Here is a 27,442-nt window from a genome sequence, read left to right on the forward strand (position 1 = left end):
GTCCTGAGAGCAACCTAATTGAGTTGGACTAGACATCCCTGGAGGTCCCTTCCAACACGTATTATTCTTTGACCTGCAGTCATAGCAATAATGAAGAATGGCTGTATTTATGTATTTCTTTTAGAGATGTTCCTAGGCTTGTTTTTGAATCTGAAACTTCCACTACCTTTGGGAATGTCATACCCACCACCTGTTAGGCACGAATTGATGTTTGCCCTAAAGCCACTTTTTCCACTTCCATTGCAATACACTGGAAAAAATAATGTATGCAAACCAATTTTATTAGCTCAAAACAGTTCACAGTGTATAATGAGATCTGTGTTACACAATAAAACCCACACCTTGGGAATCCTTCGTATGTAGTACAAACTGAAGGGTACCATTCTACCATTTCATAACGTTTCCAAAAATAAAAATCTAGTGACAAGTGATGCAAACATGAAACAGAAATACCAAACAGCATGCAATGCTTTACAAGTTACAAAGTCTACATTACTTTACAGAAAATTCACAAAGCATACTGAGGCATTCAACATGTATTTTTAATCTTGCAAGTGTAAAGAACAGTCCAAACATTTTAGAACCATTTCAAATGCTGGTAACACTTCGGATACTTTCTTCTATTTCAGAGCCAGATCCTACAGTATTAGTTCCAGAGTGGTTTACTTTCTGCAGGGTACTTTGGTCTCCTCTTGCTCCATCATTTGGAATTGCCATTTCATTTGCTCTGGTGATGTATCTCTTCGAGAAAGAATTTTTGCTTCTTTCACCAGAAGCACCACTGCTTCTACTGCCATTACTTTTAGTATGTATACTGGAATCAGAAAAAAAATGTGGACTGGTAACCAATAGCCTTGCAGAGTGATGTCCTTGTGCTTGTTCATTTTGTTTGATTCTCCTCTCAGAGAATGTTGGAGTACTATTTCGAGGCTTATCCTCTTTATTTTGGTTAATTGTCTGAGCTTCATTTTCGTTCTGTGAGCCTGCCTGGTACTGTTGCCCAGCACTCTCAAGTTCTTGTATTTCTCTAAGAGCAGAGAAGGCATCATTCACAATCATCTGGGATTGAAATGTGCCAGGAAGAGAAACTTGGGTGTCCCCAGCTCTGTTCTGAAATAAGAGATGCAAATTAAGATACTGATGCAACTAAAGAAAAAAAAATCCAGTACTGCAACTGCCATATACTAAAATCTGCACAGGAAAATAAAGCCTTTACATAATACTAAAAGACACAGAGATAATAGCCATCACTCAACCTTTATTACCTTTCAAAGTAAGCAAATTTCAGAAGATTGCTAGGGTGATAATGATACAAAGTAGGCATATTTGAGTTTCACATCCAGCTAGAACTTTATACTAGAGAAATGTGTCAGTAATACTGAAGCAGCCAAAGCCTAATTACGTCTATAATTCTGAAATACCTGCAATTCATCAAATTTCCTCCCAGTAGTGTGGTCCCAATACTCTATCCCATAATAGAGAGCTACTACAAGAATCCAAACTAACCAATACTAGAAAGTAAGTATAAGAGCAGTGCATTCGTTGAAGCTTTTTGTAATTATCCTTTGTCACATTTACTTAAAAAGCACTTCAAACTCAGGCTTCTAAATGTAACTGAATTAGAAAAACAATGATTCAAACAAACTGCATGAACAAGTTCATGTCACAGTGCACAACAGTCTGAAAACACTGTGGCAAGCCAAACTATTAACAAATCATTTCAGTAGATTCAAACTCTAAAACTGGGAATTGCTTTCCACACCGTTAAAAAGCAAACAACGCTTTTTACCATCATGTTTTAGAAGCTTATGGTGTTCTTGAGGAATTTAGAATACTTAATAGGGAAGACATTGGGTATAAGAACCATACTGGAATGCAGAATGATTGTTAGCATTACAGTTTTATCCAACTTAGGCAACGCTGTAGGCTGCCAGTATCTTAATTTTTAACTGCCCTAAAAATTTAAGCCTGGTCTTTTTTTTTTTTTTTATTGGAACTTTAATATGTCCCTTGAAATATCTGGAACCTTTTCTGTTTATTGACTTCAGAGTAAATACTTGTGTTGTTAATATTGAAAATCTGTAGTTGCCTGAAATTCATTACATGGCCCATGAAGAAATCTAACAGGACTGGACATACACACTGTAATTTCTTAAAAGAAAATGTGTGCTTTTCAATAGGCGTATGACACTACCCTCTACTAGAAGACTAGCTTTTTAAAACCACTACATATCATTATTAAATGTTTCTAAAAAAAACTAGTCATGGTATTTGCCATTTTTAATGGATGCATACTACCATCGGAACTTCATATTTCAAAATAAGAATCAACAAAATTGCCACCAACACGTTCTTTAGTACATTACAAAATACTATGGTTTCTGTTCCAAATAGTAATCACTTCAAAAGCTTACATTAATCATTGAATTATTATGATCTGTGTAAATACAGCTACAGCAAAAGATTGCTATAATTACTTAATGGATCTTTTTAGAACCATTACTTTCAGTCAGAGTGGGATAACAGCTGAAAAGTACATTGGATAGCATCAAGTACATTGCCACTAGCATTCCCTCTATAGACTTACTTTGCTATTCTGGGTATGTTCCTGTCTTTCTTCTTCGAAAGACTTTTCCTTTAGCATGTTAGCAGGCTTACTGAGAGTAGAATTCATTTGTGGATGCCCCAAATGACCAAAATCTGACTGGTCAATGCCAGCTAATACAGCAAGTTGTCCAAGTCTGTAAAATAAAATTTAATGACAAAAAAAAAAAAAAAATAATCTTACCCTGTGAAAGACCTAAACATTCAAAACCAGAAGAAAAAACAGAATAAGTTTAAAGCTTTGAAGACAGTTTTTCCATTATTTTCTGAGAAATCAAAAATAGCTTGATAAAGATGAAACCAGTAGATAAAGGTATTTTCCTATCTTCACACAAATTAGCCTGCAGGTTCAAAACTGTCAGTCATGACTGTGTTATGAGGCTAAGAATGAAGCCCCCCCACTTAGCACTGATCTCAGAGAAAGACATTGGCAACCAGATTCCCTGTCAGACAGAACAAAGGTTAAAACTATCATTCCAGTGAAGATTTGTGCACATCTTCCCAACTAGCATAACCTCTAACAGCAAAGTCCAATTACATGCTTCACAAATACAGTCATGTTGTTCCACCTGCCAGCTTACAATTTGGCCAAAACCTAGCACTTGGGTGTTTTAAGAAGTGAACTTCTTTCAATAAGAAGTGAGAACTTGCAGCCATCAATTGATAGCACAGCATTTATACATAGAAGCTTGTTGAGAAGAGCAGTCTTTGTGATTGGATTCTGTAACTAACTTCCAGTGGTTCCCTATCATCATGACTAGGTGTAGAATCCAGCTGAAAAAAACAGTTTTTAAGTACTGAAAAAGCATTCTTCCTTTCCTCCAGAGTTTGAAATTAATTCTTAAAGTAATGGCAGCTCTACCAACTTATTGACACAAAATTAGAACGCAGCCTCAGGGTGAACTTTACATTAAGTTCCATTGTTATAATTTGGAGGTGGATGGAAGCAGGCTGGCAGGGAGGGCAAATAAACTATTTTGTGGTCTTATCTGAACATGCAGAATAGACTATAATAGGTCTTTACATCATTTTTTCACTCTCCTGGATAAGAATGCCATGCCTGGCTACATAAGCTTTACAAATGAGCTTTTAGAACTTAAGCTGAAATTCTTTGACAATTGGGAAGGATGAGCCATCCTCTGAGAAACTGCAGGTAAAGTGGTAGAGCCTTAAGACAAACTTTATTCAATACACTCTAAAATATTTCAAGTAATAATAAATAATCTAGAATTTAAGTACAGAGGCCAGATTCATCTATGTAGATTTCTGTACCTCAATTAGTAAAGGGAGGCCTAAGGCAAAATGACATTTTCTGAAGCCAGTTCAACTGCATTTTGAGCCTTTCATATCATGGGAACGCTAAGAGCCATAGGTGGTCCAATAAAGACTCGGAAACGTGCTTCACTATTACAGAGGCCGCCTTCTCTTTTGGAAGGGTGTTCTTGAAAGCCTTTCCCAAAGACAAATAAATTAATTCAGCTGGATGGTGCTTGGATCATGGTCTTCCCACTGAGGAAAGACTACACAGTGTGTACATAGTTAATTTTAATTCCTTTGCTGTCTGCAAGTACAGCCTCTTGGGGGGAGAGAGCAGCTTAGCTTACTTCATTGGAAGGATAATTTTGGAAAGAGCTCTCAGCAGAAACAGTAAGACATAAAGTGACAACCTACCCAGCATCTTTAAGGAGGTCTAAAAAAGCATGAAACTTTTGGAAGGAGTTCTCAATGCTGCCTAGAACACTTTCATCTTCCAAAATTGTGTTGGTTACTGACTGCGCGTGAAGAGCCTCAGATAAGGAGATATTTATATTCCTTAATCTTGCATTTTCTATTTCCAGCTATGGAAACAAAACAAAACAAAACAAACAAAAGGTAAAGTAATTTCTATAATTGTCAAATTAAAAACCAAAACAAACCAAAAAAACCCACCACCTTTGCAAGCCTATAGAGCAGAAATACCACAAAGCGAAATACCCAAAGTAACTGGTATAACTGACACAGAGCTTCCTGTACCAGAAATATTGAGGGCACTCAGCCCTCGTTGCACTGAGCTGCAATTCTTTGTTACTATAGTGAAATTGCCGCAGGCACTCAAAACTGCTGGCTCAGAACTGTTTTCAGTATGTACAGAATGTTGCAGAGCAAGTGCAAGAAAAAAAATTAGCTTTCATCTCATGTTATTTTGCATGTATTATATGACACATTAACACCAAATAATTTATTTTACTAGTAAAAAAATTCTAATAAAGGCCAGTGCTCTCCCTCTATTCACCCCTCTGTATCAGAGGGAACACATACTACTGTATCTCTCACCTGCACTGTGCATCACAAAATTGGAAGTTTAAGATTATGTGATTTTTCTCAGCATTGAATACTAATCAAATCAATGACAAGCTGAAAGGTGAATAACTGTAGGATATACAGGTGTATATACAGGATATACACGAGAAAGACTCATCTTCTCAAAAGCAGTATCACATACCTACATGCAAAGGAAGATGCCTTGCACCTGTGTAAACGTATTTGCCACCATTCAAGTTATATGTATGTTTTATTCTTTGATTTGCTGTTGAGAAATTCACTAGCTTACATCAACCTTTAGTCTTTATGCAGAAAAAAACACTGAAACACATCAGAGAGAGCCAAACGTACATCCAAGGGATTTGTGTTTGAGAGAAACATTAACTCAGACACTTAAATAAGATCACTGCTACTATAGCCTTTCCTTCATCTTCTATGAGAGGAGGACAAAAAATCATAGATCTGTGTAGTGTACTGCTGCTACTAAACTGGCATCAAAATGAACTATTTTAGAGATTACTGCTACTTACTTTATTTCTTCTACCAAGACAAGGTGCTAGGTCCAAGCAGTCTAGCACTACAGAGAAAGATTTCTTACAGTGGGCATCTAGCCTGAAGAGCATTTAAGCATTCAAACAACAGATACCCACAGCAGAGCTCACTGGTTCACTTCACATTACAGGAGGATGAGGGTGGCTGCAGCTGAGGACTACAATGAGCCTTGTAGAGTCTCTTGTGGCTATCTGCTTCCTGTACTGTGGGGTACCACTTGTTGCTCAAGTTCCAAAGGGTACCACCACTTTCATTCCACTCCATATCACAAAATCAATTCATTTACACCATCTTACACTCTATTACAAGGCGTTCTGCTTATTGATACAAAGGATCTTTATAGGTCAGTGACAACGGACAGAGGGAAAACAGACCTCACAATTTAACCGTGACAAGCTGTTAGTTTGGTTCTGTCACAATGTCAAACTGTACTTCGCAAAAACCGACAGCTATGGCCAACATGCTATGTAGAAAACCATACAACATTTTTAATGCCTGCAGAAGCAAAACTTAAAACTCAAAGGGACCAAACAAGCCAAATTAAACAACATTTGCAGCAAACAGCTTTTCAGCACAAGTCATGATAAAGAAAGTGGGAGACCTCAAAGAACTACCCATCTGCTGCAAATTGCAAACAGATTTAATCACTTTCTCAAGAAAATCAAACATTAGGATGCCCCAGATCATAAGTAATAAACCAAACGAATGAAACACATTGAAAAGTAGCTTGACCCAGAGTTCAAGGCTCTGGAATAGGATCAGGAGAACAAACACACATTACTAAACACAGATGTCATCATTGTCCTTAGGCTAGTAAATGACCCATGTGACTTTGAACTGAAACTCTGGAAGCCAACACATTACAGGTCATTGATAGTTACTCCTAATTAAGCAAGTGGATAGTTTGATTGGTGCCTCCGTTAAAAGTAAAGATGATTAACAGTTAAGTATCATTACCTCTGTTATCCGTTCCTCAGCCTTTACTCTGGCTCTTTGCTCTTCCTTTAATTTTTCCATGTGTTCTTGCAGCTCCAACTGTCATAACACAGATAAACTATAATGAAATTTATCTCAAAATGTCAGATCATTGCAAAATATTACACAAAAACTCAACATGTCCAATTAACAACGAGCACACGGCACTCTAGGCAATGACGTATCTTCGCCAAAAATACATCACAGTGGTCTACCAGCACATAACTTAGGATGCAAAAAATTAAGGCAGGAAAGTGGAAATAATTGCGATTCACTTAATCGGATTGCAGTATAGCAACAGATAACACAAGATTATAGCACAAGTCTCTTGGACCTATGACATTATCATTAGGAATGTATGTTCTTCTCTACTTCCTCTTCTTGTCCCTAAAAAAATCCTTACTAGCCATACCTTAATTTTCTGAATGTATTCTTCACCCAGAATTTTATTCCTTACTACAGCAGTAGGAATACAAAATTCTGAAGTGTAATAACTGTACTCTTTCCAATTGGTTTCACTTAGTTCATCAGCAGAAAATGTCAGTTTTTCACAATCCCAAACTGTTTGAGTGAAGCAGCTTAATGTTGAATTAAGAACAAGAAAAACAAACCTAAACATCTGACAAGTACAATCAAGTCTTGTTCATTAAATGCCTACACTTACATTTTAACTTTCAGTTCTAATTTGTGAATCTCTCCATCATGATTTGATAAGCAATCACCACATTTTCTCATACCATAGCAGAGCATTGTCATCTTTAATTACAACACCTGAAGTGGAAGAACAAATAGGAATTTTTGTTCTTGCATGCCTTATCACAGTCTTCTGGATCCAAAGGTGAAAGCTGTTACAATTATCAAGCTGCTCTGTCTTTCGGAGGGTAATCTATACAAATTAACAGTATACAAAGCTTCTTCATTTCTCTGTACACTTTGTATGCAACCACACATATGTATCATAGGATACTGTTGTTTTGTTTTGTTTTACACACTTTATCAATTAGTTTTACAGAGGAGCAAAGGTCCGAATAGTACTGAAATCCTTTGTTTACTATCAAAACCTTATTCAATAGCATACTACTGCACTTCATATGAGCAATCAGCTGAGAAGACTGGTGTGCAGCACAATGCACAGTAAAAGCAATCCTTCTACAAAGAGGTCTTCACAGGTCTTGCAGGATGCAAGGGACTTACGCATCTGACTCAAAGATGCACATTCGGACATATCCTAGATACAGCCCTCCCAGTGACAACTGCCCAGAGTGAAGATTATGGGTCTGTCACTACTGTCCAGTGAAGTTCACTCCTAAGATCCTTAGACCAGCATCAACCAGGTTAACCCGAGAACTAGAAAGTCAGTCATATCTTTATCACCTGAACACACGAGAAAGACTTATCTCCTCAAAAGCAGTATCACATAACTACATGCAAAGGAAGATGCCTTGCACCTGTGTAAACATATTTGCCACCATTGAACATTGCACGTTTTATTCTTTGATTTGCTGTTGAGAAATTCACTAGCTTACACCACCCTTTAGTCTTTATGCAGAAAAAAATATTGAAACACATCAGAGAGAGCTAAATGTACATCCAAGCTAAAAGACTGACCCGTCTTGTAGTGTGGTCCAGAAAGATAGCACTGACAGCCTTTAAGATGAAGTTGAATAGCAAATATATCTGTAGCCCTCGGAATTGCTGTACGCAACATGATTACTCAACACTGGACAGAGATATAAAACTACAGTTTAAAAATTAAAACTATAAAAAACCTTCAGTAACTAATTAGCCATGTTTTTCTACTTGATTACATTGTTGTCCTTCTTTCTAAGAAACAGTTATAGTGCAATCTCTACTTCTATATAATTCACACAGTATTAACATGTAGAAAGAGTTCACCATTTGGCAAAGTTCACCATTTACATCCTTTGTTAAAATTTCAAAATCTGGGAATCTCCTCAACTCTATTCCTCATCAGAGGCAATTCTGACATTTCACATTCTCTCTAGTAGAAGAACACTTAACAGTTCTTATTTTTCTTTTATGCAGAAATGAAGTTTTTTTGTTAGCCAACAGTTGTTTTTTAAAAAATGAAAACACAACTAATATTGTTTCAATAAGTAGTATGCTTAAAGCCCCTTTTTGAACAGGAGGATGCACAGAAGTTCTCGAGGACTTGCATACTAAGGTGAAAGTCTGGTCATTTAGTCACATTTAAGGATGTTTGGAGAGCTTTTTTGACACAGTGTCAATTTATGGAGTTCCTACCTCTTAATGTTTATTCCTACTCTGCAATTCTATCATTGTTCTAGCACAGTGGTTGTCCTACTTTACTGCAAGGTTGTGCCAAGACCTGCCTGCTAGAGCCAAAGACATTGGATTACTTTCCAGCTAGTTCAGTTCCTCAAGTCAGCTCCTCACCATAGTAATTAAGGCTCAGTTGGCAGCTAAACACCACGCAGCCACTCACTCACTTCCTACTGGTGGGACACAGGGGGACTCAGGAGAGTAAAAGTGAGAAAACTCCTGGGTTGAGATAAAGACAGTTTAATAAGTAAAGCAAAAGCCACTCACATAAGCAAAGCAAAACAAGGAATTTATTCACTACTTCCCATTGGCAGGCAGGTGTTCAGCTACCTCCTGGACAGCAGGACTCCATTACGCATAAAAGTGACTTGGGAAACAAACACCATCACTCCAAATGTCCCCCCCTTCCTTTTTTTTCCCCCAGCTTTATATACTGAGCATTATGTCATATGGTCTGGAATATCCCTTTGGCCAGTTGGGGTCAGCTGTCCCAACTGTCCCCTCCCAACTTCTTGTGCACTCCCCACTTTCTTGTTGGCACATCAATATATGAAGCAGGAAAGTTTTTGACTGCTGAGCAACTAAAACATGAGTGTGTTATCAACATTATTCTCATACTATATCCAAAACAGTGATATACCAGCTACTAGGAAGAAAATTAACTCTATACCAGCTGACACCAGGACACCCAATCAAGCAGCCTTGCAGTCAGAGCTGTTTAATGACAGTACCTAAACCTAACTAATGCAGATAGAAAGGGTCCTCCACTTCCCTTCGTGTATTATCAGGCATATACTTCTGTCACTTTCCATGATCCAGTTCTGGAATGCACCCATTCATGTACACCAATGTGAGTCATTAAAATGGCTGAAAACTAATCTGGAAAAATACCACAGAATCACAGTATGGTTGATGGTGGAAGAGGCCTCGGGAAGTCATCTGCTCCAACCCACTGCTCAAGCAGGCCGGCTGCAGCAAGCTGCCCAGGATGGTGTCTAGATGTTTTTTTAACATCTCTTAAGGAGGGAGATTCCACAACCTCCTTGAGCAACCTGTGCCAGTGCTTGGTAACTCTGCCAGTGAAAGTGTTTCCTGATGTTCAGAGGGAATCTTCTGTGTTTAAATTTGTGCCCACCGCCTCACACCCTGACACTGGGCACCACTGGGAAGACCCTGGCACTGTCCTATTCACACTCTCCCTTCAGGTATTGACATACACTAAGAAGATCCTCCCTGAACCTTCTTTTCTCCATGCTGAACAGTCCCAGCTCTCTCAGACTTTCCTCATAAGAGAGATGGTCCCGTCCTTTCATCATCTTAGTGGCTCTTCATTAGACTCTCATCAGTATGCCGATCTCTCTCTTATACGGAGGAGCCCAGAACTGGACACAGTATTCCAGGTGTGGCCTCACTAGTGCTGTGTACCAGGGAAGGCTCACCTCCGTCAGCCTGCAGGTAACATTGCTCTTAATGCAGTTCAGGATGCCATTCACCTTCTTTGCTGCAAGGGCTGATTTGTGTTCAACTTGGTGTTCACCATGACCCTCTGGGCTTTTTATGCAACACTGCTTTCCAGATGGTCTGCCCTCAGCCTATATTGGTGCATGAGGTTATTCTTCCCGAGGTGCAGGACTTTGCACTTCTTGCTGAACTACACGAGTTTTCTCCACATCAGCAAGTTGAATCAACTTGCCTTATGATCAGATAAACATTAAAAAGACATAAAAGAGAAAAATACTGATTCAAGAAATGGAAAAGTACTAAGGGACTGAAGAGAAACAGACCTCACAAGTTGTTAGTTCAGTTCTGCCATAATGTGAAACTGTGCTTTGCATAAACGTCACAAAAGGAATATGTGAGGCACAGAAACAGTTCAAGACTGCTTAAACAGTGCTCTGAGATACGCAACCATGACCTGAAAAAAGTATTTTGGTTTTCAAATTCAGAAAATCAGGAAAATCTGGACCTTTACAAGCACAGGAAGTTTAGAACTAGTTTTGGAGTAGGTTCCTAAAATCTGTAGTTTTACCTCCCAGGAAGCTCAAATTAATCACAAATTATTCCTTCCTTACAGTTGTTCTAAACTTAATACTACAGGTAACACTGACAACATAGGTAGATATGACAACCCTTCCCCAAAGCACAAAACACTGTCTGCCTCTGCAGTGTGTCCTGAAAGTAATATTCCTCCTTCTCCAAATACCAAGAAGAAATACATCGAGCGTTTCCTGAAAGCACCATACTTGCTGCATGGAAGTTTTTGGCACAATATGCACATGACATGGAACTCCGTGATTCCAGACACAATGCTCTGGATAGGAGTGTTGAAGCCACCGTACACCATAATGTCAACATATTACACACAAACGGTAATATGAAATCACCCACAATGAAGAAAGCTGTTATACAACTGTAAGTCCCAGTAACATGTGAAAACCTTAAAAATCTTCCCAAATAGAAGTTCTAGAGAGAACAAGAGTAGGCTTAAAGAAAATGTATACATCAGCTGAAAAAAAGTCAGAGAATTACTTATGCAGTATTTGTACAATCATTTTGTCTTCCACAGTAACTTTGAGCCACCCTAACTCTCCCATTACATACAGATTTGTAACAAGTTTCAACTTCACTTACATAAAGACAGCTATATGGTTTTGGTATTTATACACATGAACAGTTCATTCACACAGTGTGGTGTGACTGACTATAGGTCTTCATTTGGAGGCAGTGCAGATTCTCCAAACATAACTCAAATCCTAACACTTCAGAAACAACCCAGTTATTCTGCCTGAGGGATGTTACTTTATAATAGTGCTAGATTACCTTGGCAGTGATACTGAGCAACTGAAACACACCCTTTGTTTTCCCTTGCATTTATAAGAACATTCCCTCTCAAGACATTTGCAGCAATAGTCAGTCTGGCTACCGCTATTTTTTTAGAATTGTCTAAGTAGAGGGAATAATAAAAAGCAAACGAAAATGTTTGTTACCGAGCTTAATTATAAAATGGAGGTTTAACACACTTTTAGTTATTTTTTAATTTTTTTTTACACAATAATGACTACAATATTTTAGCTGTTAGAAATAACATTAAATTACATTTATAAAGGAAATACTTGGAAGGAAATAGTACGGGCAATAACACTGATCAAAAGATTTGGGAGCCATGATTCAAGACTGGAACAGAGAAACTACGCAAATTGCAGCTGTGTGTATTAAGTGAAGTTCTTCCTTATTATGGTCCTGATTTGACAACATGCTTATAGCATAACCATCTTCGTTAGAACTACTCAGAGACTGGAAGTCCAGTGCATATTTGACACATCTGTCAAAACTGAAACCCGTGTGACATAACGTAGAACAATCAAAAGTTATTTGGAAGTCCTGCTCCATGACTGGTTACTTGTTTAACCATAATTTTCTCCGTAAAACGTGATTAATAAGATTTGCCTTTATGGAGTTTAAGGCACATAACAGGATTCTTACCTGTAATTGTTGATACTTTGTTACATTAATCTTATCTAATGATTCTGCCAAATCAGGATGATGGATAACATCATCTAAATCTTCTGTGTCTTCAGTTTCAGATGTAGAAGCGCTTTCCACTGTCACTTTCACAGGAATACCTGTCTAATTACATAAGAAAAACACACTCAAAGTATTACATTGTGCAATTAAAAAAAAAAAAAAAATCAAAGAGTAAATAGTACCAAAAGCTTAATTAAAAAGCAATCATTTCCCAGAGTCCCTTACAATGCATATGTATTGTCCGGCTATGTGATTTGGAAATACACTGGTATAAAACCATATATATTTAAAAAATCATATGTGTGCATACATTGGGTGTATGTGGCGAGGAATTAGTGGCAGGGACCTGTAGTGGTGGCCCCTGAGAGGAGTGGCCGGGGCTGCCCTGTACCAAACAGACCCCCCCACAGGGCACAGCTGAGCCCTACATCCAAGACAGTGGCACCTCTGGGAAAACCTGTGAAAGAAGGAGTAAAAAATGGCAGACAGGCAGAAGAGGAGGGAACAGAAAGAGTGAGGAAGAGCAGAGGGAACAGCAGGCTCAGAGGAGAAGGAGGTGCTTCATGGTGAAGCTGACACCCACACTCCAGCCCAGGGGAGACCCCGGAGGGAAGGAGCTGCAACCCATGTCAGCCTGTGCCAGAGCAGGTTGTCCTGAAGGACCGCAGCTCATGGGAAGCCTATGCCAGAGCAGGGGTTAAGTGTGCTGGCTTCAGCCACCATCAGACACTTCCGTGAGCCAGTTTAATTAATTAGTACACACTAACAAACTTCTGCTTTTCTCTGGTGGGTGGAGTGGGGAGAAGATGGAAATGAGATGCAAAACAGAAGGAAGAAAGAGAGGATTTTTTTTTCCCCCCATTAGTATGTTCACTACAGCAGTTCCCAGATGGGTTTGAACAAAGTGTGTAGTCCGAAGGCAAAAGGAGGAAAGAGAGGAAGTGGGAGCAGAACCTTTCAGGGAAAAATGCTGCTCATTCTCCTTACTGCCTCTAGAGGGACTGTGCCCATACTCAAACCCAGCTTGCTCATAAGGCTGAGAAATCAAAAGGTGAATAAAATAAGTATCAAAGAAGTTCAAAACAAATGCTGACATAAACTATTATTTTACACTTCTATGAGAGAGAAACTTTAAGAGTATGTTGCAGTCTTAACTTTCAGACAATAGGATTCTGTTGAAAACACTTCCATCATTTTTCAGGCATTCATCTACTAAATAAACCATCATATGAAAGACAGAGTACCTGAATCTTCACTGGTAATTCTTCAGTACTATCTGCTGGCCCCCCTCTGAAGTCAGAAAATAAACACTTTTGAGAAAAGTTTATAATGTCACTGTTTCTACTTCCATTTCCAAACACAGATTTTAGGACAGGTGAAGCAGTAAGAGTAACAACAGCATCATACACTGCACTGTATCACTTTAAAACTCATTACATCCTCATGTTGTTCTATTAGTACTCCTACTTACCCGTGAATTAGAGCAACATTACTGGATGTTAATGTTAATATCTTCAATAGGCAACTTGCTTAGTTAATTATTATGAACTAATGTCAACAGAATTCGGTATTCAGCATATTGAAAAACAAGTTCGATGCTCTATCATAACTATTTTTATTAAGTCATTTTTTGCTTAAGTATTTATATAGCCTCTATTTTGAGAGATCAAGGTTTAGGGAATACATTAAAAAAACAACCACACTGTTTCAAAAGGAAGCATGATAATATTACAGCTGCCATGGGTAACAAGGTGGGTTTTTTTTTTTATTTTACTTCACAGGGTTTAGATAATCACAATAATCGTGTTGTAATTGGGGTAGACAGAGCAGAAAGAAGGAAAAATACCTAGGTATCTCAAACTGCATGCCAAATCAACTATACTACAAGTTTAGAAAACTAAATTTCGTCTTCAGCCATGACAAGTCTCATAAATTATTAATAAAAAGTGAACAAACAAGCAAGATGGGTTTGGTTGTGATGTTTAGTTGTTTTAGTCTGGGGTTTTACTGTTGCTCCTGAATATTCCTGTGGCCATCAAATTACATCTTTCTGTGTATTTTAGACACTTACTGGAATAGAATTTATGTAACATCCTCAAAATTTATATAAACTGAATAAAAAGGGGTGCGGTACGAAATTCTGTGTATAACTTTCAAATATGTATTTAAAAAAACTAACACTGCTCTCTGGTACATTTGTAATGCTTTAATATTTTCCTGGTACTATGAAAACATCACCTGCATCTCTTTGCACGTTCTGCAGTCCGCCAAGGAAGGAAGCCTTTTGTGCCTGGTGGTAATGGTTTTGGCGAGTAACTGTCTTTCACAGGCATATTTTTCTTCCCAGGAGTTACAGACTTTTTAGAAGTTAATCCTGTATTGAACAGCAAGAATAGGAAAAAAAGATAATTCATTACACCGAGTTATTTACATATAAATTCACAACTCGCTGTTCAAGAGTAAAATCACCTAATTAATAAAAGGGACTGTAGGAAATCTATCTTTCAGTTTAATTTTGCTAAAGTGTTCAAAAACTTCTGTTTTGCCTCTCAAAAAGAGCAGCAGGCAGCTGACCTGCTTGCAATTACAAGCTCACATATTTAACTGTTATGTTAGGTTGATCCAAGTAAGACATGCTGTTATTCAAAAAAAGGAAGTGAATTCGTGTAGCTAAAGAGGTTTATTCACATTACTATCTTCAGATACCTAACTCCATTGTGCCAGGTGAGAGCTTAGTCCACACAGACAATAAAGCTATATATGTGCTTCAGATTGCCCTCTAGTGGGTTTTGTGTGAAGAACGTTGGTTTAATAACAGGCAAAATGCTTTAAGCTAAAGCTGGCACTTCTGTCGATCACTTCTATAGAAAAGCAGTATCTTCACTTAAAAGGAATAATAATGAAAAGCCATGTTCACTAGTCCAGTCTTTTTTTCTTGTTTAAATCATACACTACCACTCAAATTAGATTCAGAATAAATACCTAGTGTGGATGATCACTCTACCCCAGGTTCTATAGAAATCAGAAACTAACAAGCTCAGAAAACAGTTAACCCAGTATTTAATCCAGTTAAACTAGTGAGAACTCAGGTTATTGTTTCTCTGAGATCAGTAAAACAAGCAATTTTGTAATGGTGTAGAATCATAAAATAGTTTGGGTTGGAAGGGACCTTCAAAGGCAATGTAGTCCAACACCCAGCTCAATGAGCAGGGACATCTTCCTCGACCAGGCTGCTCAGAGCTTCGTCCAGCCTGGCCTTGAATGTCTCCAGGGATGGGGCATCTGCCGCCTCTTTGGGCAAACAGAAATGCATAACTGTCATAAAGGGATTCTAAATTTCAGTTAATTCTCAACAAGTAAACGGAATAGTTTTCACCTCCTGACTCCCTTTTTATAAAATAAAATAAAATAAAACCACAAAAGATAACCACAACAGCAAAAAACACAACAATATTAAGTCAGGCATTTTCTTCTTCCATCACCCTGATCACCACAGTTTATTTGTACAAAGATGTCATTTTTATTATGCTTACCTCTCTGCTTCCAGATAACTAAAGCAAAGATGAAAGACAGCCAAATGTATTACAGTGAAACTTTTAGTAGCTCATTGAAAAACATTTAGTGTAACACAGCTATCAGTACTTAGCTATAAATATTCATGATACCTATGTTATTTTAAATACAATATTTGTAACAGGTTTACATTAAGTTAAAAAAAAAAAATCTTAGAGCACTTTGTGCATCAATAAAAATGCTTGTTTGTTCTGGCAGAGGACAGCCTGCTACAGAAAGGTTACAACATCAGAAGAACTAGGCTACTTACTGCCACCAAGCTTCCTAGAAGTGAAAGCTTGTGGAGAGGATGCATTCAGAATAAATATGTGCAATGTTTTCACATATTTAAGTCAGCATATCCTACCACTTTTCTAGCCACATATCCAGCAGCACTGACAAAAAGAGCAAGTTTCCTACATAAATCACTGATGGTAAAAGACACATTATTGACTTAAGAATATATGGAAATTTGTTGAAAGACAAGTATTCTGCAAAACACTGCCATTTAGACACATCACATATTTTATAATTAAAGCTCTTAAACATTAAAAGATCATTTTGTAGACAAAATTTACTATGGCCAGAGAAAATAAAGACAGTATTACCAATACGAATAGTAGCTTTTCCTTTTCGACCACTTCCTAGGACAATAGTTCTTTTCTTTGGTCTAGTTTTCAAAGCATCCTTGGAAGATGGAGATGTCAGCCACTCGTACTGTAAATATTTATTTTTAGAGACAAATTGTTTTAATAACTGATATTTAAAGAGGTGCTCATGTAGAATCAAAGGAGGGGGTTTGTGAGACATATGGAGAACACTGCTAGTTACAGAAAACTTAATAACAAAATGTAAAATTAGGGCAAAACAAAAATCCCACAAAGCCCCAATTCAAATACAGATTCAATGTGAGTCTAAGTGCTCCATTATCAGAAAGCATTCCAAGAACACCACTATAATATCCCATCCAAAATTTTCCTTGTTCCTGTGCAAAACACTCCTCAATTTATAGTAAAAAAAAAAAAATAAAAAAAAAGGCATCAACCCTATAAAGTGAAAACTCTGTATTTTGCTCTTCATTCTCAGAAAGCTGGCTTGCTAGGAATGACTGGCTCAGGCCAAAGTTGTCCAGAGTAATAAAAGCTTCCCAAACATGATTTTGTATTATCAAGTTAGTATTCAAAAAAAATACAGAGTTTAATTTTCACTGGCTATAATGAAAATTCACCTTTTCACCATAAAAGACTCTAAACTAAAATTAAGACATAGTGATAATAAAAAGTAATTGCTGTACTTCAAACTTCATTTCTTTACAGCAACAGCTCTATACTTAAAGGTTCCCCTTTGCCTAGTAGAAGTTTTATTATTGCAAGTAGATATTCTTAAGTTAGGCTGTCACTTATTTTTCAGTGTGCATGAAGCTCTAGTTAGAACAAAGACTAGTGCTGAAACAGGCCAAGGAAATGAAGATGATATTCACACAAAGCTTTTCTCAGACATAACAGTACTAGGAACAGTACGCCAAAGTTATTCGCACCCAATGCACATTACCGTGCTCTAGCTAACCAAGTTTATGATTTGCAATGAAAACTTTTTTTTTTTTTTAACTTTGGACACAAATAATCCTTTTATAAGTTTTGCTGGTTCTACAGCTGAATCTAGCTCCTGAGACAACTGAACTGTTCTTTTTAAACTAAAAAAGAGTAAAATTAAATTGTAAACTTCTAAGAGCAAGAGTATCTTAATTTTCTTCTGCTACACACATGAAAGAGCACCTGTACTACGTTAACCTAAAGTTCCTGTAGCCCAGTAGCCTGTCTTTTGTCTAGGTGCCTGCTGCTGTTGTACAACATCTAAGTATAAAGATAGCAAATATATTAACAGTGTTGAAAAACTACTAAGTGCTTGAGCTGAGACTATGAAAGCAATTTGTTCTATAGACACCTTCAGTGGATTTTCCCTTTAAGTCATTCAGTCTCTCTCAGAATCTACACAAATTTTCACCACTTGTTACACCCAATCATATCTACAATTACAATCCACTATACGAGCTACAGAGTGCTGCTAGGATAATACAACTTTCCTTTGTTTTAGCTGCCCATCAAATTCAAAGGTATCAATTAGCAGTAGACAGCTCTTCTTGCACAGTTGAAAAGTCAACTCCGAAGGCAAGAACCTACATGCTATTGAAAAGCAAAGAGAAACAACCAGTTTTTACGCAGAACAGGACAGGATTGCTGTGACTGGTGTCCAGTAAGCAAGTAGTGACAATACATTACAGGCCGTTTGTGGCAGCCAAGACATGATCTTTTGTAGTCACAATAGCTTATTATTATGAGGCCACTCAAAAGCTCACCAAACTTCTCTTTCTAGAGCAGCACCTTAATATATTTCCAAAACCATGGAGTGGACACAACAGGTGTCATGATGAGATGGTAGAGAACGCAGCTCTGCCACGCCTCAGATATAAACAAATTCAACACTTTACTGAGTTTTATTCATGAGAATTATGACAGTTAGCCTTTAACAGGATAAAAATCTGAAACTAAAGGAAGATTAAACTGGAGGCAGTACTAGGGATGATCATCCATGCAACTCTTCAGTTATGTGTGGTTGAGATATGGTATGAGTTAGGCCACTCGCTGCAAGAGTAAGTGACAGATTAGTTTCACTCAGGAAATTATATCTTACACCTTGTATTCAAGAAGTCTCTGCACATAGACTAAATTTAGTCCAACTGATTCTTCATTTTCTATCAATATGAAATTCAGATCTCTAGCAACTAGAATAGGTAAAAGAAAAAATTCCCTACTAAATTAAATAATTTCCAGAGATAGATAGCCATGTTTTCTTCACTACAAAAAAGGACTAGCACAGCCTTTTGAAACCTGACAGGTTTGGAGGCAATACACAGATGATGAAAGGAAGCAAGGTAGATGTTAACTTACTGTATTCTGTTTGACAAGCTTAAGCTACAAGAAACAAACACCACTTCTTTAAATTTGTAAACTTAGTCTGTAATGGATCCTCCATTAAAAAAAGATGAAAAATCTGAAAAATACCTGACGTTCTTCTATTATGCTAAAACTTGTTAAAAATAGAAAGAAACAGAGTGCTACTTACATCCAGAATTCAGAATGTCATTAGGATTCTTCTACATACACTCTTAGATTGTTTTTACTTGTATGTTGTTGCTTTTAAATCATATGGCTGAATTTTTACTACTGACAAAATGAAGACACAAGTCCTTGCAGTTCTTTCTGCAACAGAACTTAATGACCAATTGTTTGTCTTCATTAATACCTCTGTGTACAAATTTATTCCCTGAGTTTTGGCTCCTTATTTAAAAAAAAAAAAAAACAAAACAAAACCAAAAACAAACACACAAAACAACACACCACCAACACCCACATACAACAAAACTCTGCATGGCTGACTTTCAATACAGAGCACATCAAGACACTGTCTCAAAGAAACTGAACTGTTTTTCTCTTTGTAATATCCAGGCTTCTGTAACTGGGCTGAAAATAACTGTGAATCCTGGATTGGGATAGTAAATGTTTCAGTTTCAAAAGAACATCAATCTCATCAAATGTTTGTGCTCATCTTGGTAAGCAAGTGGATTTTTCTCATTAAATGGATATCCTGGCTTTATGGCATGTTAAATCTTAAATTAGATAAGAAATCATGCAAAATGCCCATAACAATATCACATTGCTGTTAGTATTTTTAGTTTTTCCTTTCATAGTGTTTTGTTTGTTCTTTAAACTGCTTAAGAGTCAGACTTCTATTTATAACTACAATAGCTGTTTCAGATTCATTCTGAACAGTTTTTAAAAAAATGCAATGGCAGCTACAATGAAAACTCCAAACTCATTCTAAAATTACTAAGACATACCTCCGAATTAGAACTATTTCCATTCATAAGAACTCTTTCAATAATGTTTTTCATCATAACGTGATCTAGAATGAATTAAGATATCTTAAGCATTTCCTGTGTGAGACAAGTCTTTATGCAAACAACTAGGTAACTGAATAAACAGTACACATTACCAATCCTGCTCCCTTCCCCCACTATAAAAATGTTTAGCAAAATAATGTTGTAGGTTTTTTTCTTAAAAGTAGTTAATTTCCCCACACCAAAGTTACTGAAAAACAAACCAACCAACCACAAAGAGGTCAAAGGTAGATACAGATACATACCAATTAATGGATTCCTTCTTATGTCAAGTACCACTAATGTTGTATTAGTTTGAAGAGCATCCAATAATGACCTTGCTCCTTCATTGGATATTCCACACTGCTGCAAATCAAGCGCTAAAATGTTTAAGGAGGTAAAAAAACAAAACAAAATAAAACACTCAGTGGTGTAACGTGTAGTCAATACCAAATACAATTAATCCACACCTGCTGAAAACCTCCATTTCATAGAACATGAAGCATGAGAGGAGAGCACATGATGATAACAGCCAAGTGCAAAAACAAGAATACTACTTTCAGAGAAGAAAACTGGAAATTTAAATCAGTACTATAGAATCAACAGTAAGAAATAACTACTAAACAACTGCAAAGGAGGGAATATAAAAATCACAGTTAAGTCACTGCTCTTGACAATTCCTAGTAGACTTAAAATTCTCAGGGACCAATTAATGCAACTACCAAAGGCAGCATCATATGTGCAAACACACAAGTTATGTCTAAAAAGTCTGAGTCAATGCTTCTAGAATTTCATTGCTTGCACACATTAGTAAATTACATGGCCGCCATGAAATAGTATTATAAATAGCTTTGGCATTTACTTAATGTCATGCATGCACAGTCTCACAGAATGGTTTAGGTTGGAAGGGATCTCTGGAGGTCATCTTGCCGAATCCACCTGCACAAGCAGGCTAACTTCAAGCCACTTCGTCCATACCGCATCCAAACAGCTCTTAAAGACATCCAAGGATAAAGATTCTACAACGCGTGGCAACCTGCACCAGCATTCAGTCACCCGCACAGTAACAAAGTGTTTTCTGATGTTCAGGAGGGAACCTCCAGTGTTCCAGTCTGTACCCACTTCATCTTGCTCTGTCACCAGGCACCACTGGGAAGAGCCTGCCTCCATCTTCTTTACAGTCGCCCTTCAGATATTTTTATGCCTTGATGAAACTTGCCATGAGCCTTCTCCAGACTATACAGTTCCAGCTTCCTCAGCCTGTCCTGAAATGAGAGTTGCTGTAGTCCATTCATCATCTTGGTGGCTCTTCACTGGACTCCCTCCAGTAGCTCCAGCTCCATCCTGTACAGGGGAGACCAGGTCTGGCCTCACCAATGCTAAGCAGAGGGGAAGGTCTCCTCCCTCAACCTGCTTGCAAGTCTCTTCCTGAAAAAGGCCCAGGATACCACTGACCTTTGCCACAAAGGCACTTTCTTGGCTTACAGTCATCTTGCTCAGCAGGATCTCCAGGACCCTTTCTGCAGAACTGCCTTCCAGCCACAAAGGCCCCAGCATGTTCTGGTGCATGGAATTATTCCTGTCCAGGTGCAGGACTTTGCACTTCCTTTTGTTAAACTTCATGACATTCCCATCCCATTTCTCCTGCCTGCTGGGGTCTCTCTGGATGGCAGCACATCCCCGCCTTCCCAGGGATCCAAGTAAGGCTGACTGGCCTGTAGCCCCCTGGGTCCTTCTTCGCATTCTTCTTGAAGATAGGAGTGACATTTGGTACCCTCCAGTCCTCACACACCCCTCCCATTCACCATGATCCTTCAACGATCATTCAGCGTGGTGTCAAAATTACATCAGCCAGCTCCCTCAGCACTTGTGGATGCATCTAGTCAGGGCCTACAGACTTCTGTAAGTCCAGTTTGCTTAAGTATACTCTAATCCAATCCTCTTCCATCACTATGCATGTTTTCTGTACACCTGCCTTAAATTATAAAACAATTTCAACAAGTATTTGACTTCATGTACAGAATGCCATGATTTACACCTTCAACATTAGTCATTTTGTACAGCTACACTGTAGAACAAATTACATCTCCAAAATACTAGAGGACAATACTAGATGGCATAACAGTATTCGAACACTTCGGCAATTCAAGAGAGGAAGAGAAATTTCTTTTGAGAAAAGATTATTCTTTTCTATCCTAAATAGTGAATTACTCTTCTGGCTACATTTACTATAACTGACAATTTTAAGTCTTTTGCCTGCCACTATTGTATTTTAAGAGTCAATAGTTCACAGTACCTTTTAGCCAAAGGTCCTCTCCTAGACAGTCCGCAAAGGCACTTGCTCCTCTATCTCCAACAAGCATGTTGCAGTTGAAAGTAATCCGCCTCAAGCCCGTCATATAGTCAAGGTCAGGTCTCCTGTAACGTAGGCTTTCAGCCCAAGCTTCACTGTGTCTTTTCATTGCCTGGTGCTTTGCAAACAAATGAGCTGTTACCAAGTGCAAAGTCAAAGCCATTATTGATGACAAGATCCAAAGTTATCTTTGTAAGTGATGTTTAATGGCTTGAGTACTGATATAAGAAACAGAGTTATACCATTTCTGAGTTCAAGAAATACAAGACATTTTTAAACATTACAGTTAAGTCATGTTTGTTCTGATCACCCAATTTGCAATGCAAATTATTAAATATGGCTACAAAACATCTTATTACCTTCCTTTGGCAGACAGTTTCAATGCATTTTGAATTGGAAATACACAATAGGAAATTATGTGCTTTCATGCAAACCAATGTTAACACTAATTAGAATATTATACTAGTCACAAGCTTACTAACCAGTTAATTGGTAGCTTCTAGACTGTAAACTCAAGTATTCTTAAGCATTGGGTAAGAATAATTAAGACATTTTTCAAAATCTGCAACAATGAAAGAAGCACTCCCCTAAACAGGTGTCAGACACTTACAACCCTAAACATTATTTAAAGAAAATACATCAGTCTGAACTGTTATTTGTTTAATTGATGTTTACTAAGAAACACCATATTCAAATCCCACATCAGTAGACTAAGCCATTTTGGGCATAAAAAGTCAGAAATTTCAGAAGGACTATTCACATATGCTGCTCACAAAGTGCTTTGATGGACTTAGAGCTTGCAAGTAAAATTAAAAAAAAAAAAATGTATTTAAGTTCTTGTGAACATTTGGGTCTAAGAAAGGTGATTAAATTACCTTTAATACATTTGCTACATGTTCTGCCCCTCGCCATGTGAGGCTACATCCTGTGAAGTTTACATATCTGATAGTAGCTGAATTCTTTACACTCTGACAGATAGCTGAAGAAAACAAAAGCATGCACATTATCTGCACACACCACAGCCAGATTATCAGAGAACACTTTTTCACTGCCATATTAAGAAACTGAATCAGCTTTAATAAGCAAAAGCCTTGACAAAGAACTAGTGTTGAAATACAAAGTGTATTTTAAATACATGTTGAGTGCTCTAAGATCATGTATTTCAAGTTTAGCAAAGACTATTTGAACAGGCTAGAACATATTTTATTTCAGTTCACTTATTTAAACACGAACAAATCAAGAAAGAGTTAACCTCAAACAAATGTTACCACTGATGTTTTAGGTGAAAGTATAAAAATGTTTATAAAGTAGTATGGCTATTTATTAGCATCAAGGGAAGAAATTCAAGTCTCAAAGTGTTAAGTCATGTAGAATAAAGTGAACATTGTTATTTCAATCACTATAGACAAATTTAAAACAGGAATGGAAAATGAAAAACGTACTGACCTGTTTAAAAGACTATAAAAGAAAAAAGATTATCTACACATTTTTCACTCTGAACTTACTTTCTAATCCTCCATCTCCAATTGGACAGTGGGCTAAAGAGATACTTTCCAGAGATGAAGCTGTGGCCAAGCCCTTCAGAATAAAAACAATGTTTGTTAACTGGCATGAAAAGCAAAAATACAAACAGAGAAAAGACCAAGTCACCCAAACTGCTCAGAACTCTTCGTGCTCCCTGTAAGAAACTCTCTAGGGGGTCAAGGGGAAGGCCAAAACAAGTCGATAAGTTCATTTCTTTAGCACAGGAGGAGCAGTAGCCTATGGGCAACAAGCAGGAACCTTTATTCCTAGAAGCCACTCACCAGCAAACTGGAGAGTGTTCCAATAACACATCTTGAAGACCTGCTTTTATCTCCTCGGTGTCCCACACCTTCCTCTGTCATGTATATGCACAGTAGTTTCAGTCATAAGCATAAGTTACACACCCCGAACACATCAGAGATGTTGCTAAGAACTTTCTAGTAAGCCTTGACAAATCAGAGCAAGGGCAGGTTATGTGATTTTGACAGATTCAGCAAGACTAGATTGTACTAAATGTCTCAGCAGAATCATTTAGATGATAGATGACACTAAGATATCTTAAAATAGGAACATCCTCGTCTGTAAGAGATATTTATAAAGTTTGGTTGCTACTTCTCTATATTCTAAGCATATTTTCCATTTTTTCATATTAATATATTCTCACCTTTGTTAAAAGTATTAGATCTCTCTCCCTCAGAAGCAAACCCTGCAGTTCTAAATTTTTTAGTACATCAGATATACTGAGACAGCCTTTGACAGCTTTGCATAGTTGGCCAGCCAAGTCTTTTGATCGAATTGCTGGAATTCTCCTTCTAAAGTAAGTTTTATATCTTTCAACACCTAGTAAACAATAAAAATTACACATCAGTAAAATCCAGTCTCTGTTGACTTAACAGTAATCATAATCACAGCTTGTTTTTTTTCTGTCTTTATTAAATAGAAATAGTTCCTTAGGTATTACAATTCCTCCCCCTTCATCACACAAATCACACAAAAACATTATACAATAAACTCTAACATGCATAAATTAACATATTTAACTTTTATGGCCATCACTACAGACCTGATTCTCCAATACCCTGTTGATGTAAACTTCTTATTCCAATAGAAGTCAGAGTCTTATTATGCCTGATAGCATTCAGAAGTGGTGCCCAATCAGCAGCTTTGATGCGATCTACAATTATATCAAGGGCACCCTGAGTCAGGTTAGCCTTCACAGCTTTCAGTGGGACAGAGTTTTGAAGAGCACAAAGATGTTCATAATGTGAGTAGAAATCCAGCATGCACTGTCTTCTCATCTTGACTGACTCAAACATTTCTTCTGTGTGGTGTCTCTCTAAAATAAGGGAGGAAAAAAAATATAAACTTCCCAATGCATAACTGATTTTGCAACAGCCTCAATTTAAGATGCATACCCAAAACATTAATATGTAATTGCTATACAATATGCATAAACATATCTTCAATGTGGCAGCTAAAACACTGATGTATTGTGATGCTCACTTACCTGTGTAAGTACAGCTGAATGAATAAAGGGGTGAAAAAAGACAAAGAACAATCCCGCATTTTTTTTCCCATACACAGACAGATATACCCAAAATACAAAAGACCAAACGTTCAAGCACTAACTTCTGTAAAGTTCTTGTTTTCCTCTTAACATTTAATTCTGTAATGTCAGGGTCTGCAGACTCCTGAAGGCCTTGGAAACTCCCTGACTCAACATCAAGGGATACAAATGACTATTCCATAGAGAACTAATTGTGAGCTTCTCTGCTACTTCAATCAGAAGTCTAAATTCTCACAATACAGAATAAAATGTGTGTTTTCATGAATACTTTTGCTATTGCATACATTATATACTTATCCCAGTAAATTCAGGAAAGCACTTTTCAGGCCCACGTTTTTGTTGCACATCAGTACTCATGTAGCAAAACACTACTAACTGTCATGTAGAATTTCTACTGCTGTGGCACAGCTGTTAAAAGTAACTCATTCCATGGCTTCAACAGGAATATTTGTCAATATATTTAGAAGATCCATTTATTTATCTATTTATTAAACAGTACAGCATTAAGTATCCCACACAGATATCAAACGTTGTTTGCATTGCAAACATTTTTTCATATTGTTAAAGATTAGAAAGCTTCAGCCAATCTTCTGAAACACTCTGTATGTCAACAAGGGACATGAATTACTGGATATGCACAAACATGTGAGGACAGCCATTTGTAAGTATATAATTTAGGAAAAAAAAGTCACATTACTATTACTAGTATTTGGATGACTGAAAATAATAACCATAGGAGTAGAAACTCCAATAACAGCTCCTCTACACCCTTTTATTTATTTTAGCTGATTTACTAGCATTAGCTAATGACCACATCGTGGCCATTGGAACAGAAATTACTACATTATAATACAACACTTCAGCTTCAGAAAGTGACCATCAATCATAAAGCACCACTGACTTCAGGTCATGTATTAATGTGCAACATATTCGCATTTTCTCTCCCAAGCTCAAGCAATATTCTTTCACAGTGGCTTTCACTGCAACACCTCTAACTGAAGTAAAGAAAGGAGTTCCTGGCCCTCGCACTGAAGTTAGCCCACTTGCAGGTAGAAAGGAAAAGGGCCAGATCATCAGAGCCAAAACTTCCAATTAAGAAACAACTATGTAAACTAGGACTCTCCTGCATGCACATAGTTAAAATGAGAAATCCCACTCCATGCTAAGAGTTTTTAGAAAGCTGTAAGTTTCTAGAGATTCAAGAAACAGCTGGGCAAATTAAAAGGGGACAAAATAATTCCACGAAAGACCAATCGCCACAGCAACAATGGCCATGCTCTGCGTCTGGAATGGCAAGACACACACAGGGAGCTTCACTAAGCACACACTCCCTGCTTACACGCTTTACTAAGCATGGCCTGGTGCTCTGCTTGGGCTAAACGTCTTATTTGACCTGTTGAATCACTGTGTTTAAGTATATAATAGAGAATCCATTGAACCAAATACATAATCCTGGTTATAACTAGGGTAAAACGGATTTCTTACGTTTTTCCCACACAATATTGCCACCTACACCGGGAACTACTTCAGCACCCCGCTGCCCCAACGAAATATTCCATAAACCCGGCAGGACCCGCGGACTGTGCCGCTCGCCATCAGCCACAGGGACACGAAAGCTGCGCCCGAGATGGGGGAGGAGCGGCCCCGTACGCATCCCCCACCTTCCCGGACGGGGCCTCATCCAGTCCCCGCAGACTTCCAGCTAGGCCCCCGCGCCCCGCTGACTTCTCCGCGGCAGCACGGACACGACTGGGCAGGAGTTACCCGGCCCGACGCCGAAGCCCGCAAGCCGCCGCGGAAGCGCCGAGCCGGCCCTGGGCGGTGACCCCGCACCTCCTCCCGCCGCCGCCGCCCGCGGACGGCACTCACCGCTCCCGCGCGCCGCCGTTTCCCCGGATCCCAACGGCTGCCGGCCCGCCCGCTGCCACGTGGCGCGCCGGGCTAGCATCCCGATTGGCTGCCGCCCCTCGGGCCTCCTGCCTTCACACGTTCAAAATGGCCGCGCCCCCTTCTCTTCTCCTCCTCCCGCTCCGCCGGCGCGGGGCGGCACCCGAGCGCTGCCCCAGCCAGGAGCGGCTCTTCTGAGGCTCGGCAGCCCCCGGCCGACCGGCACCCGAGGGGGCAGCGAGCTGCTGTTGGCTGTTCTAGTCATTACTGCCGCAGAAATGCCCCTGCTGAGGGTGGGGAAAGTGTAAAACACGCCTTATCTCCCTCATCCCCACACAAGCGCAGTGTGTCTTTAGACCAG

At 38.4% G+C, this 27,442-nt stretch overlaps 1 protein-coding gene across 2 annotated transcripts; it reads right to left on the reverse strand.

Annotated features, from left to right (window-relative positions):
- Window positions 1-263: 263 nt before the first annotated feature.
- Window positions 264-27,211, reverse strand: CEP78 (centrosomal protein 78). 2 transcript variants are annotated; one of them, XM_065045933.1, is made up of 16 exons: window positions 27,064-27,211; window positions 24,691-24,963; window positions 24,292-24,467; window positions 23,609-23,681; window positions 22,979-23,082; window positions 22,047-22,221; window positions 20,017-20,130; window positions 19,712-19,776; window positions 16,422-16,530; window positions 14,500-14,635; window positions 13,506-13,551; window positions 12,220-12,363; window positions 6,415-6,492; window positions 4,276-4,442; window positions 2,588-2,741; window positions 264-1,110 (listed from the first exon to the last, which is right to left on the reverse strand). In XM_065045933.1, exons 1-16 carry the CDS (start codon window positions 27,140-27,142, stop codon window positions 589-591), a joined length of 2,415 nt encoding a protein of 804 aa, XP_064902005.1. In that variant the 5' UTR covers window positions 27,143-27,211; the 3' UTR covers window positions 264-588. The 2 variants fall into 2 exon arrangements, with proteins under 2 accessions (XP_064902005.1, XP_005505628.1); XM_005505571.3 differs by lacking the exon at window positions 27,064-27,211 and adding an exon at window positions 26,856-27,059.
- Window positions 27,212-27,442: the final 231 nt, after the last annotated feature.

Source organism: Columba livia, chromosome Z (assembly GCF_036013475.1).
Source record: "Columba livia isolate bColLiv1 breed racing homer chromosome Z, bColLiv1.pat.W.v2, whole genome shotgun sequence".
In the NCBI taxonomy this organism is placed as follows: domain Eukaryota; kingdom Metazoa; phylum Chordata; class Aves; order Columbiformes; family Columbidae; genus Columba; species Columba livia.

What these genes read in the sequence shown, in the direction of transcription:
- CEP78 (XM_065045933.1), bottom strand. Translation starts at nt 27,142, where the DNA reads ATGCTAGCCCGGCGCGCCACGTGGCAGCGGGCGGGCCGGCAGCCGTTG. An exon ending in ATGTAGCAAATGTATTAAAG is followed by an intron (nt 22,222 to 22,978) that starts GTAATTTAATCA and finishes TTGTTTGCAAAG; the next exon opens with CACCAGGCAATGAAAAGACA. An exon ending in AATTACCAGTGAAGATTCAG is followed by an intron (nt 12,364 to 13,505) that starts GTACTCTGTCTT and finishes TTATGTAATTAG; the next exon opens with ACAGGTATTCCTGTGAAAGT.